Here is a 12,264-nt window from a genome sequence, read left to right as displayed (position 1 = left end):
TTCAAATCAGTAGAAGAAATCACTTTAATGAAAGTCATTTTATAAAATTAAAAAATAAACAAACAAACACAGCCGTGGTACACTTATATCCAACACAAGAACTTTGTTTTCAGCAAACTCAGGATCCATTAACATGTGACCCTGTCTCCATATGTTTATCATCCTCTCCTTGATCCATCGTCATGATTTCCTCTTCAGAAGTGCCGCCCATGTGCGCCTCAGTTTGTGCAGGTCCAACCTCTTCCTCTTCTTCCTCCTCCTCTTCCACCACAACTGAACCTAATTGTATACATGAATATATCCATTCATACATATAACTCACCAAATACCATGACGTTATACCAATCAAACTTCATGAATCTTTTGTTAATAAACATTTTAAACAACATTTGTCTTTTGTTTTTGTTTCTTTAAAACACAAACTATTACAAAGTGTGTTAACAAATGTATAAAACACAAAAGATGGCTACTTTTTAGACATAATGCTACTTAGCAGAATTAATTTGGGGTCTGGTGTTTTTCCATTATACAGCGCCTGTGTGAGTGGTTCCAATACCACTGCCCCAGTGCACATTTCCCCACCATTTCCTCAAGAATTGAATTCTTAAATATGTTTTAGTTCGTACTGACCTTGTTTGAGATCACGACCAGGAATCTGACCGGCCTGGAGCATCCCTTTTAATCTCTCTACCTCTGCCAATGATGAAGCATTAGCAATAGCATTCTGAAATACAAGCAAAGATCGAACACTTAGCTACTCTGAACACATTCTGTTATCACAAGCCCTGAATGTGTTCACCAAATTTATTTTAGTACATCATTTGTTTTGATCATTTTTAATTTGCAGCTTTCTTATTTAAAAAAAAATGTTTAAAACACTTCTATCACTGTTATATTCAGTTAGGGAAGGAAGAACACACTAAATCCACACTGGATTGGATTTGGATTGAACACTGAAACAAACCCATTTCAGAGCGAGTATATGAATGCATTGATATGCATGCAACAGTCAGATGCATAACCCATCCTCTTTCACTTGTCACTATGGGGGGGACGGTTCCCCAGCTACTATAGGACAAGAAGCGGCGTACACACTGGACAGCAGGTAAATGTGATTCTTGCTGGTATACAGACACGGTCTTTTCCCTTTTTGCGGTAAGTGAGGAATAAACTTTCCAGCACGTCTCCTGTCTGCAGAGAAGCAGTTCTGCTGTTCTGTCTGAGCCACCAAACATTAAGCAGTAAACATTATAGCAGGTAGAAAGCCTCCACAACTCAAGTGCAACATTCCCAGCAAAAAAGCTGGTTAACACATGCAATTAACTCATTAAGTGGGCTCTAGGTTTCCATTATACTTAATATACGAGAGGGGGAAAAATGAAGTTATATTTAATTTTTATTATTCACCGATAGTTATCTCAAGGGACTTTTATAAAGATCTAAATGTCCTTTCTGAGCACTGACATCATGACAGTTGGGAGGATGAATTCCCAACAAGATACCTTCAGTAGAACGATGCTGCCATCAGTCTCAAGCTGTGATGTGGCTCATCTCCACTTTAAGAGCACTGCACTCAAGTGATCGTGGCTCAGAGAAACATGAAGCTAGGCAGCTGAAAACTAAATCTCTATTATATAAATACCCCCCCCCCCCCAAAAAAAGCATCATGCCTGCATAACCTCTAAGATCTCATTGACATACTGTGTCCATCGCTCCATGCACATTTTAAGGTTCAGCTTCGAAACCTTAAAAACCAAACATTGCTATGTTTTCATTTCCCTTCTATTAGTGAATTGTTACAATACAAATAATGCAGCATTTACATTACTCGTCAGGCTGCAACAACAAATCGGTGACAAAAAGAGCCCAGCAGCAGCTTGACTTCCTGAGATGACTGATGACGTTGCGCCTCCACCTTAACACCTACAGAGGCGCCTGTAGCGTCCTGACCAGCAGCATCAGTCTGGTGTGGAAACTGCCACACGTCTGAACACAGCAAGCCACAGGATTGTGCGGAGCGCTTCAGTGCTCCTGAACACCATGCTGCCCTACATAACACTCTCCTCTAACTTCCAGTACTTCCGTATTGCACCATTCCACTCTGTATATGCACTATTGTATTATTATTATTATCATTATTATTATTATTATTATTATTAATGAGAACAGGACAGCATCCCCTGAATCGACCTCTCTTCTCTGGCCCCATATGAGGAAGTGATGATCACTACTTTAGTGTGGGTGCGTCCCTTCTCTAAAGTTTGATTCTCATGTGAACACAGTGGTAAAATCCTGCTTCTTTACAATTGACTGTAAAAACTGAACCTTGATAGCTTCCACGTCAGCTTGAGAGGGCCCCATCCTCTTCTCCAGCTGTACGGCCACTCCAGGAGTAAATCTGAAAGGGACACACTACATTGAGACCAAATAAACGGATACAGCAGTCCTTTTCAACACTGTGGTGAAGTTTCTGGCTTGAGTTTAGAGTTGTTGAGGCCATTTGAACAATCCCTTTATTAGCTGCAGTAAGAATATAAGGCAGACGGCTTTTTGTGCAGATCAAGTGTTTTCACATGGTTTAATCACTTGTAGGGATGTTTCAATATAGAACAAAGATGTTCACTCTTTAACACACAGCAATAGTGTGCATTCCTTATTTCTGTTTTTTCAGCTGGGATCCAGTGATGGCGAGGAAGTGCTGTCAAGGTACTTCAACTTACGTTTTTGTTCGCCTGGCAATATCCTTTGCAAGTTGAGCGCCCAGTTTGCCTTTGAACATTTTCTCCGCTTCCTGGCGTTCCTGCAGCAATATCACACAATGAAAGTCAAAACCTTATATATTTACAAACTATTACTACTTTTGTGAATAAAAAGGTTTTAAAATACCTCCAATAATTTAAGTTAATTATGGTAGAAGATGAGCATTATGAAAACATGATAAAGTGGAGTTAGTTATTCTGAAATTCACTCAACGGGAGAGACTGAACCGTCACTGCCAGGTACATCACAAATGTTCTGATTCGCCTAAACATCTTATGTTCAATAGTTTGGACACACAATGATTGTTGTGAAATTTTAGCTTTACATGTCAAATACTTTAAAGTACATTTTAAAAAGAGAGTTGGTGATTTTTGTACATATTTAACAGAAACATTTATATTGTGCTTGGAAGAATATATAAAATAATAACTGAAGCTCACACAAACTGAACTCTCAAACTTATGATTCTTTTAAAAATACACAGAGGCTGCTTTGTAATTATATGGAAAGTGCCACAGTCCCTTACTATAGTTGAATATAGAACATTAACGTTGTGCACCAAACTCGCTCAAGCATGTCTTTATATTGTGCAGTAATATTAGTTTGAATAGTTTGAAAAGGTTATTTAAAAAAAAGAGGGTAAAAGGTAAATGGCTGCAAATAACTTTTGTTTGCAAAACTTGTGCGTATGATTTTAAAATTGTCAATTTATTTTTGCATTTAAAGTTATGAAATATGATAATTAAACATGTTTGTGGTTGTTACAGTAAAACATAACTTTTTCTACTTGGATTTTATGTTTTTTGTCTGATTTTAGATCAATTGTGTTAATACAGTATATCAAAATGACAACATGTCTGTAAATTCAGACACGTGAGGTTGTGCTGAAAAGAATGAACCAAACAAGACAAAGTAAACAGTTTTTAAAGGTGAAATGTAGAGGAAACATCAGAAGTAGTGAAAAATGGTCAATTATACCCTGGACCCCAGAGGGTTAAACTTTTTTTTTTAAAGTAACGCAATAGTTACTTTTCAAGTAATTCATTACTTTTAGAATCTTGTAACTCAGTTACTAACTCAGTAACAAAGTAACTTGCCCAACACTGTTCATATCACATTTTTAGGTCAGAACCCCGGAGCAGGGACTACCTGCAGAAACCCACTGTCCATAAAGTTATTCTCATTTCTTTCTTATATAATTGCAGGCATGGTGTTAGTCGTGGCTGCAAACACTGTACAGTTCCATCGAGGACACTATTGCACAATAATTATGTTTAAATGAGATTTGACTTGTCAGACTTACCTTGAGCTTTACCTTCTGAAAGTCTAGTACTCTGATCTGTGGGATTTTGTTGATGACATAGAGCCTGTAATGCTTCTTGTTTGTCACTGGATTTCTCAACAAGCTGGAATTTCAGTAATTGTTAAAACACATATGAAAGACTTGTGGTGAAGAACACCGTTCAATAATCAGAATTTGTTTGTTTATTCAGACCTGAGAAGGGTCAATGTCTTCACTGAGGCCAGTGGGTCCAGATCCCCCTGCAGGAGAAGAACCAAAACCAGGACAAACACCAACGTTAAAATGAGAGGCTATGCTTCCAAAGAGATTAACGGGACATTTCCATTTGTGCAGCTAAATATACTAAAATAATACATTAAAATAAAAATGCAATTCAAATAAACATTCAATTATTTAGCTCATCTTACTCAGTTTCTGACGATGGCAGAAATGTATATAGTTAAATCCATTTATTTGTGTGCAATTCATCTAAATGATTCTCTTATTAGTTAAAGAAAGCCACTACAACAATTTTAAAAATTCTGAGAGGGCAGTAAAGAAAGCAACGAACCCCCATCCCCATTGTTCCTGTTAATGAGATGCACTCACCAGCTCCTGGATGTTGTTGCTTGTGAGGATCAGCTCTGTGAGGCTGGGCAGAGATTGCTCCAAGTTCTCACCTATCCGACTGGAAGGAACAGGTCACAAGGTTAGCAGCACACCAATGTTAGCAAAGGCAGCTCTTGTGTAAGAAAGTTAAATACCAAAGACTTTCTACACTTCTTACAGCTTCAGCAGATAGAACAGAGCTGAGAGAATGGCATACTGCATTTGGATTTGGTATTTTCACACAGGCACATATATTCACATGTCTGTATAGATCTTAATACCACTGGGATCACTTGCTCATTCAGCCCTTGGTACTTCGATTATCTTGTGTTCCTTCTTCCTGATGTTGCCAGGCAGCTGTTGGCCAGGCAACCAAACACCTTTGGTTGAGTTTCCCTTGGAGACTCAGGTGTTCCAGTAGACCATCCCAGCCACTTGCTTGTGCCTCTCAGTATATGCTGCCCCAGCTTGCATTTTGCATCCGGCTACTATCTGCTGGGTAGCCTCTGGGGCACCTTTGCCTACTCTACCACTTGGATCCCATCTCTGCTGTGCTTCTCTCCTGCCTCTATGGATCTGATGCTTTGGGACTGTTCATGTGCTATGATGATCAGAGCCTCTGTGCTGTCCTTCAAGCCAGCCTTTTTTGTGGCCCCTGGTAGCCACTTCGTCTGTCAGTGGTACATCCTATGCAGGGGCCAGGTTGTCCATGACGTTTCCTCCTTGTGTTCCTCATCTGTCTTCAGCTTAGGGATGGGCGATATGGCCCAAAATCCATATCACGGTATAATTTGAAGCACGTGCGGTAACGATATATATCGCGATATATTCTTTTCTTCTGTATAACGTATTTTACACACTACAAGGCACACTTAAAATCCTTTTTCTCAAAAATCGACACTGTGCCTTATGTATGAATTCTGGTTGTGCTTACTGACCTCGAACCAATTTCATGTGGTACACCGCGCTAAAAAAAAAAATCTGTCAAACAATGTTTTAGTACGACTTTGGTAAGCTAGGAAGCCGCACCGCTTGATGGATTGTTGGAGCGTTACGGCTACCGAGGAGCCTCGCTGAGTAAGACGTACTGTGCTTCAACATAATATTACCGTACCGTGTGTGTGTAAGGACCATAAATGGCACCTGTTAAGAATCATGGTTACTAAGTGGATTTCAAACTCAAGGCTGTCAGTCACGCAGTAAAACTTGGGAACAGAGCAGCTGTGAAATCTGTCTTTGTTATTCTGCTCAGCATCTGTTAGTTTACATTTTGACTGCAAAATTGTGAGCTTTTTGTTACGCACAAAAACAACATTTTATTTATGGAGCATTATTATTTAAAAAATGCAGAATTTATTTCTTCTACATCTGCACTGTATGTGAATAAAAGTGCCTGTGTGAGATCTGGGACACAGCTTTGATTAAGAACTCTCTTTTTGTTCTTAATTTATGGCTTTAAAAAAAATATCGAGATATATATCTTATATCGCCGTCCAGCTAAAGAATATCGAGATATGAATTTTGGGTCATATCGTCCAGTCCCAGTTAGGAACAAATGTAATCGCATGGCAGGATGCTGTAAACGGACCAAACTTCAGTCAGGAGAACAACTGAGATAATCCATCCACAATACGAGGTTAGTCATTCATATACTGCAACAAGAACAGCTGCAGAGAATTCGGCATTAATGAGCCAATGGTGCGGAAGTGGAAGAAGCGCAGTTTTCGCCTTTACCCATATTCCCAAAGTGCTTCGTCTCTTTGCTACGACTGTCGGCCGCCATAATTTGCAGCTGATTGTTTGGCTGACTGTTTGCAGCCGCTGCAATACTTTTGACCACTTTTTCTATCCATGCACAAAGATTCACACTCCAACAGACGCCATGGCCGAGTGCTATCCCAGGTATAAATAAATGTTATTTATATAGCACCTTTCAAGACAGAATCACAAAGTGCTGCACATAAGATTACAAGTCATAAAAAGATTTAAAAAGAGAAAATAAAACAGGCAAAAAATTAACCAAAAGCAGTTTTAAAAAGGTTTTGAGTTGTTTTTTTAAAAACAGCGGCTGAGTCCACAGTTCTTAATGTTTGGGGCAGAGAGTCCACAGTCTCGGGGCCACAGCGGCAAAAGCTCTGTCACCCTCAGTCCTCCTCTTAGTATTTTTTAAAGCAAGTAAGCCCTGATCAGATGACCTCAAAGACCTGCTGGAAACATCGGGCTGTAGCAGATCAAAGATGTAGGCTGGTGCCAGTCCGTGCACAGCTCTGTAGGTCAAGACCACGATCTTAAAATTGACTCTAAATTTAACAGGAAGCCAGTGTAGCCGAGATAACAACGGTGTCACACGTGAGTACTTGCAGGATTTTGTCAAAAGCCTCAGTCAGTCTTATGCTTGGAGCAGGTTCCTGTACTCCCATGATTAGTGCCTTCATACTGTGTTTCGCCCCACCTTTGTCTAGCCACTAGCAGGATTTCCCAGTAGCAATGGTACACGGCATGCAGGAGCCTGCTCTTCCTCGGGTTACACAAGCAGCTTTGTTGATGCGCCCTGGATAGCGGTTCTGATCCTCAGTCTTCAGCCATCTTTCGGCTAGCATATTTTTGTGTGCTGGATTTGAGATGTAATCCTTCATGCATGGCAGAGTTTTCCTGTCTTTATGTCAACATCTCCTCCTTTGAGCACCTTGTAATACAACCAGCGTATCATCTACGTGTTTCACAGCTGACTCCTCAGAGTGTAATCACACCAACACCAATAAGAAGGAACACAAGAAGCTTGAGAAAAGAGGGTGAAGACAACAGTGGTCGCAGTGTTGTTGTTTTCAATAACGCACGCACGCACGCACACCTCTAACTTACCAAATCCTGTTGTTGTTCATTAGCAAGGTTTTCAGTCTTTTGAGCAGAGGGAAGCCGTCCAGTTTTCTGACTTCATTATCAGAGAAATCTATAGTGTCAAACTGATCCAGAGTAGCTCCAAGATTTTCAAGCACTGGGATTTTATAACCTGGGCGAAAACAAAAGATAAAATAATTAAAATACAGATAGCATCTTCCCTCTCTTTGGTACTATCTGACTACACATCTGAGATCATTGTTGTAGATCAGTGAACTGATGTCACTCTCACTCCTGGCATAAGGCTCGATGCTCTACCAGTATCTTTTCCCCTGTGGTGTTTCTGTCAGCTCCCTTCGGGGCCTTACTCCGAGGCCCCGAAGGGAGCTGCATAGCAGCCTGCTCATCTTGCCTGCTATGATGTATGACAGGAGTTTCCATGCTAAAGGCACATTATTGGCCTGTAATTAGCCAATAACCTTCTCCAAAGGGTGCATCAGCTCTCTCTCAGCACAGTATGAGGAGTTCGGTCATTTGGGAGGGGCTCAAAGAAGAGCTGCTACATCTGCACAGGAGCCATTGAGCCTGTTGCCTCCTGGGTAAGGTGTTCTGGCTGGGCATGTCCTACTGGGAGGAGGCCCCAGGGTAGATCCAGGACATGGTGGCTTTCTTGGCTGGCCTGGAAATGCCTCAGTGTTTTCCCTGGATAAGCTAGAGAGAGCGATTTGCAACAGAGAGGTCTGGGCTTCACTGCTTAGGCCCCACGACCAGATTTCAGATAAGCAGATGGATGAATTATTTTATTTTAGATTTTAACTTTTATTAAAATGCCATGAACTGTAGAATAATGTGCATTACTCACAATGCACAAGACAAGGAACCACACTTTTCAGTCGCAATTTATTCGTTTTTTGGATGTTAATTTGTCATATTTTAATAATAAATAATAAAGGAACATCTCTTGAAGTAACGTGTTTTGTTTGTAATGTTATAATTGTTGCATTGAACTGAGGGTAACTTGTGTTTCTAAACTAGAAACATCAATGCCCTGTAATTGGCAAATAACTATTTGACTTTAATAGATCAGATTCATGGTTAAGTTGAAATTAAAGAACTACTTCAACTGCTGTTAAAAAGCATATGTAAAAAAATAAAAATAAAACAAGAAAACCTGGTGTAAAAAAAACATCCTGAAAGTATCTGACTGCTTGTACAGCGATACTACTAAAATACAAAACACAACTTTTAAACTCATTGTGGAATTGTGCATATAATGTGATTAATAGCAGAAAGTCATCCAGTTAAAAAGGAAGCTCATCACATCTCCTCACTAACATAATGTGTGCAGATAACTGTGTCAGCTCTGACAACAATCATTTTTATATCCAATTATTTTACTGTGGGTTTTCTTTCTATGAATGCAAACACTGGCTTGCCCTTAAGTGCTATCAGAATGCAGCTTGGTAATGATGCAACCTGGATTAACAGATATTATTCAAATATAATCAGGAATGTTTTTAATAATTAATGTTTTTGTTTGTTATGATGGGATTTGTAGTCCAGCTGACCACAATTAGCTTTGTTGGTGAGAAAACACAAACATTTTATCTTCAGAGATATTTATGTTCAAACAGATTTCAATTCACCTAAAATACCCTGAAACAAAACTTATAGAAAGTCTTCATATATGAAAACAAAATTTAGTCGCAATTATTACAAACGTTTTAAAACTTTTCAGGCAAATCAGAGTTGTCTGGGCAGAAGATGTTTTTATTTTCTCTAAGATTTCAGATTTAATATGCAGCCTATTGTGGTGAAATCAGCCCTGCTGTGTCCGGACATGAGCTAGCTTTATCTTTGCAGCAGTTCGCATGAAACTGAACACGATCCAGTGAAGTTTTTGAATGAGGCTCACGTTAAGGCCCGCGTAAAATGTGCGTAAGCTAATGAGCGCAGGCCTTTCTGTGTCTGCTGTAAAAGGACTAATAACTCACCTCGTAAGTCCAGCTCTCTGTCTCTCACGGGATTTGTATATTGAGCAGCCTGCTCAATAAGTTCCGCGGACAGCTTCACCATCTCAACGAACAAAAATGACCTGATCACGTCTCGAAATTCACAGCAAACGTCCCAGAGTGTACACCGCTACACCGAGCAGCCCGGAACAAAAGCTTTAGGTCTTTCCTATCACGTGGCGACAACGTTTGCTTTATCTTTTATAGCGCCTCCCGCGGAGGGGGGTGGTGTTGCATGCACATTTCGGGTTTGATCCTTCCACTTTGCTTAGGACTGGTCCTGACTGAGGGCGTGACCCGGTCGATTTTGCCCGGGCTTAATAAGAGCTGTTTGTTCGTTTTTAAGCGCTTTACTAACGGTGTCCCTCCTAAAGTGAAATAAGTCCAATTTAAAATTTTGAATAAAATTTACCCGACAAATAGACTCCTTGGTGATAGATTCAAAATAAAAACTGGTAATTGTGTATTTTGTGAAACAGAAGAGGAGGATTTGGACCATCTATTCTTTTTGTGCAATTTTATACAAATATTTTGGTTGGATTTTCATACCTGGCTTTATTCCAGTGGGATTCAAATGACCCCATTTACCTTAAATATGATAATGTTTGGAGTGTTTTTGAAAGAAAAGAAAGCTAATTATGGTGTTAATGTGTTATTAATCTTGTGCAAGCAATTTATACATAAATGTCGTTTTTTTAAGACCAAACCAACACTAGCTTACTGGAAAAACGACTTAAACCTGTTGGTTAAATCTTTGACCTTAGTTAAAAAGAAAAAGGCTACTTTTTTGTTTCCTTTGTGGAAGATTTTGATTTAGTGAGTTAATAATCTGTTAAATTATGTGACCCCATCTTTATATTTTCTTTTTCCTATGTATGAAAGTTGCTAATATGGAATGTTTATTCTCTGAATGTGTAATATATGGTGCATTTTGTTTGTATGTTAATATTACTAAGTAAAAAAGAAAAAAAGAAAAAAAAAGCTTTACTAACAGTGACGGATAGATGGCGCCTCGTGGAGTGTGTGGCACAAGTGTGTAGTCACTTGCCGTTTGACAATAGTTGATTACTTGCCTTTTGTGTTCAGTGTTTTTACTGCCCCTCGTAATTTTACTGTGCGTTTTTTTCAATTAACATTTGTATTTTTCAGCACAAATGACTGAAAAAGATCATCAATGTGAAACAGTTGGAAAAGGTTGCAGAAAAGACTGCCTGCCTTTAGTATTCATGGCCATTGTAAACATCCAGAGATTTATATGATCTGTGTAATTAGCTAAATACAGTTAAACAGTCATAGTTAGCCTACTACATGACTAAAACACTAAAAGACAATAAATACATTACACATGTGTACACAGCTCATGCTACCTATTGAATCTGATGTTAGGATTCTTTTATTTTTATTTTTGTAGACGCCCAAAATGTACAGCTGGTATTTGCAAGAGAATTTAACAAACAGTGAAAACACGTCATTTGGTCATTTCTGGAGCAGTGACATAACGTTTCTACAACATTTCTGTCAGCTCAAAAACATCAACAAACACACAAACGGTTCCTGTTAGTGCTGTGTGATACTACAAATTTTGGTATCAGTCTGGTACAAAGTAAATTAAGGAAAGTATTGCCAATACCAATACGTTCCTTAATTTAGGGATGCCGATTGTTTTAAGCTATAAAGGGAGCTTGTGTAGGTCAGTGTGTCATGATTGATGAGCTAAATCAGCTTACATTTGCCAATTCTGAAGATATTTTAAAGAACACCAAACGGCAGTGTTGTGATTTTTACCCGTCACAATAATTCGCTAACACAGTAAAATAATACCTTTCAGCTTTTCTTATAAATCGATACTGTGTTTTTGTGACACCTTTAATGTAAATTTGCATGTCTTTGAAAAACTTTGGGTCAGCTTCGGTTGTTTAAATGTGCTATAGAGTAGTTTGTGCAACATTTGTGCTATATACTAATTTGAGCTATATTTTTTCATTAAAAAATGTTTTTAAAAATATATTAAAAATGTATTTAACACATTTCAGTGGGATTCATACTGAAAACAGAGGATAGAAAAAAGTATCAATCCAATTGCATTAGCATCCGTCTGATACTGATACCAGTGTTGGTGTCGATACTGTCTATATTTGGATCAATCTGCCCTCCTATAGTTGTAATTTGTTGCACAGTGTGTTGCTGATAAAGGTCCAGCTGCTGTATTTCCAGGGAGAGGAAAGAATGAGAGCTAACTTCTGTCAGAGATGGAGAACAATTACGTACTTTGAGTAGTTACACTTCAAGGACAATACTATTTCACTTTTGAGTAAAGATGCTAAATCAGTACTTTTACTGGAGTATTTTTTAACAAAAATATCTCTTCTTCTGCTTAAGTGGAGAATGTCTGTACTTTTACTACCTCTGACCCGGAGTCAGGTGTTCTTCTCGGTTCTGGTGAGCTTTGAGCTCTCAGTCAAATTGGTGACCCTGTGGTAGACTTGCTTTTCAGGAGCCACTACGGACCAACCAGGAAATAAACACTGTAGATTTCAACATTGACATTTTGTGACATAATTTAAACACAGTTTGCCATTCTTATTATTCTTGACCAGTGTTGGTCAAGTTACTTGAAAAAAGTAATCAGTAACTAATTACTGATTACTTCCCCCAAAAAGTAATCCCGTTACTTTACTGATTACTTATTTTCAAAAGTAATTAATTACTTAGTTACTTAGTTACTTTTTAAAAACACGATTTACAGCCTGAATAGGTGATAAA

General features: G+C 38.7%; 1 protein-coding gene across 1 annotated transcript; it reads right to left on the bottom strand.

Annotated features, from left to right (window-relative positions):
• Positions 1-9,679, bottom strand: snrpa1 (small nuclear ribonucleoprotein polypeptide A'). The gene is made up of 9 exons (XM_006804173.2): positions 9,484-9,679; positions 7,514-7,661; positions 4,652-4,730; positions 4,256-4,302; positions 4,064-4,166; positions 2,721-2,800; positions 2,326-2,398; positions 631-724; positions 1-279 (listed from the first exon to the last, which is right to left on the bottom strand). The coding sequence occupies exons 1-9, from the start codon at positions 9,563-9,565 to the stop codon at positions 119-121; spliced, it is 867 nt and encodes a 288-aa protein (XP_006804236.1). The 5' UTR covers positions 9,566-9,679; the 3' UTR covers positions 1-118.
• Between the last annotated feature and the right edge of the window lie 2,585 nt (positions 9,680-12,264).

Source organism: Neolamprologus brichardi, chromosome 1 (assembly GCF_056152115.1).
Source record: "Neolamprologus brichardi isolate AB-2024 chromosome 1, ASM5615211v1, whole genome shotgun sequence".
Classification (NCBI taxonomy): Eukaryota; Metazoa; Chordata; class Actinopteri; order Cichliformes; family Cichlidae; genus Neolamprologus; species Neolamprologus brichardi.
This window is presented reverse-complemented; position numbering and strand designations above follow the sequence as displayed.

Coding starts and splice junctions, on each gene's coding strand:
- snrpa1 (XM_006804173.2), bottom strand. CDS start 9,565: ATGGTGAAGCTGTCCGCGGAACTTATTGAGCAGGCTGCTCAATATACA. Junction 2,801..4,063: donor TTCAGAAGGTAAAGCTCAAG/GTAAGTCTGACA, acceptor ATATTGCTGCAG/GAACGCCAGGAAGCGGAGAA. Junction 2,399..2,720: donor ATTGCCAGGCGAACAAAAAC/GTAAGTTGAAGT, acceptor TGTCCCTTTCAG/ATTTACTCCTGGAGTGGCCG.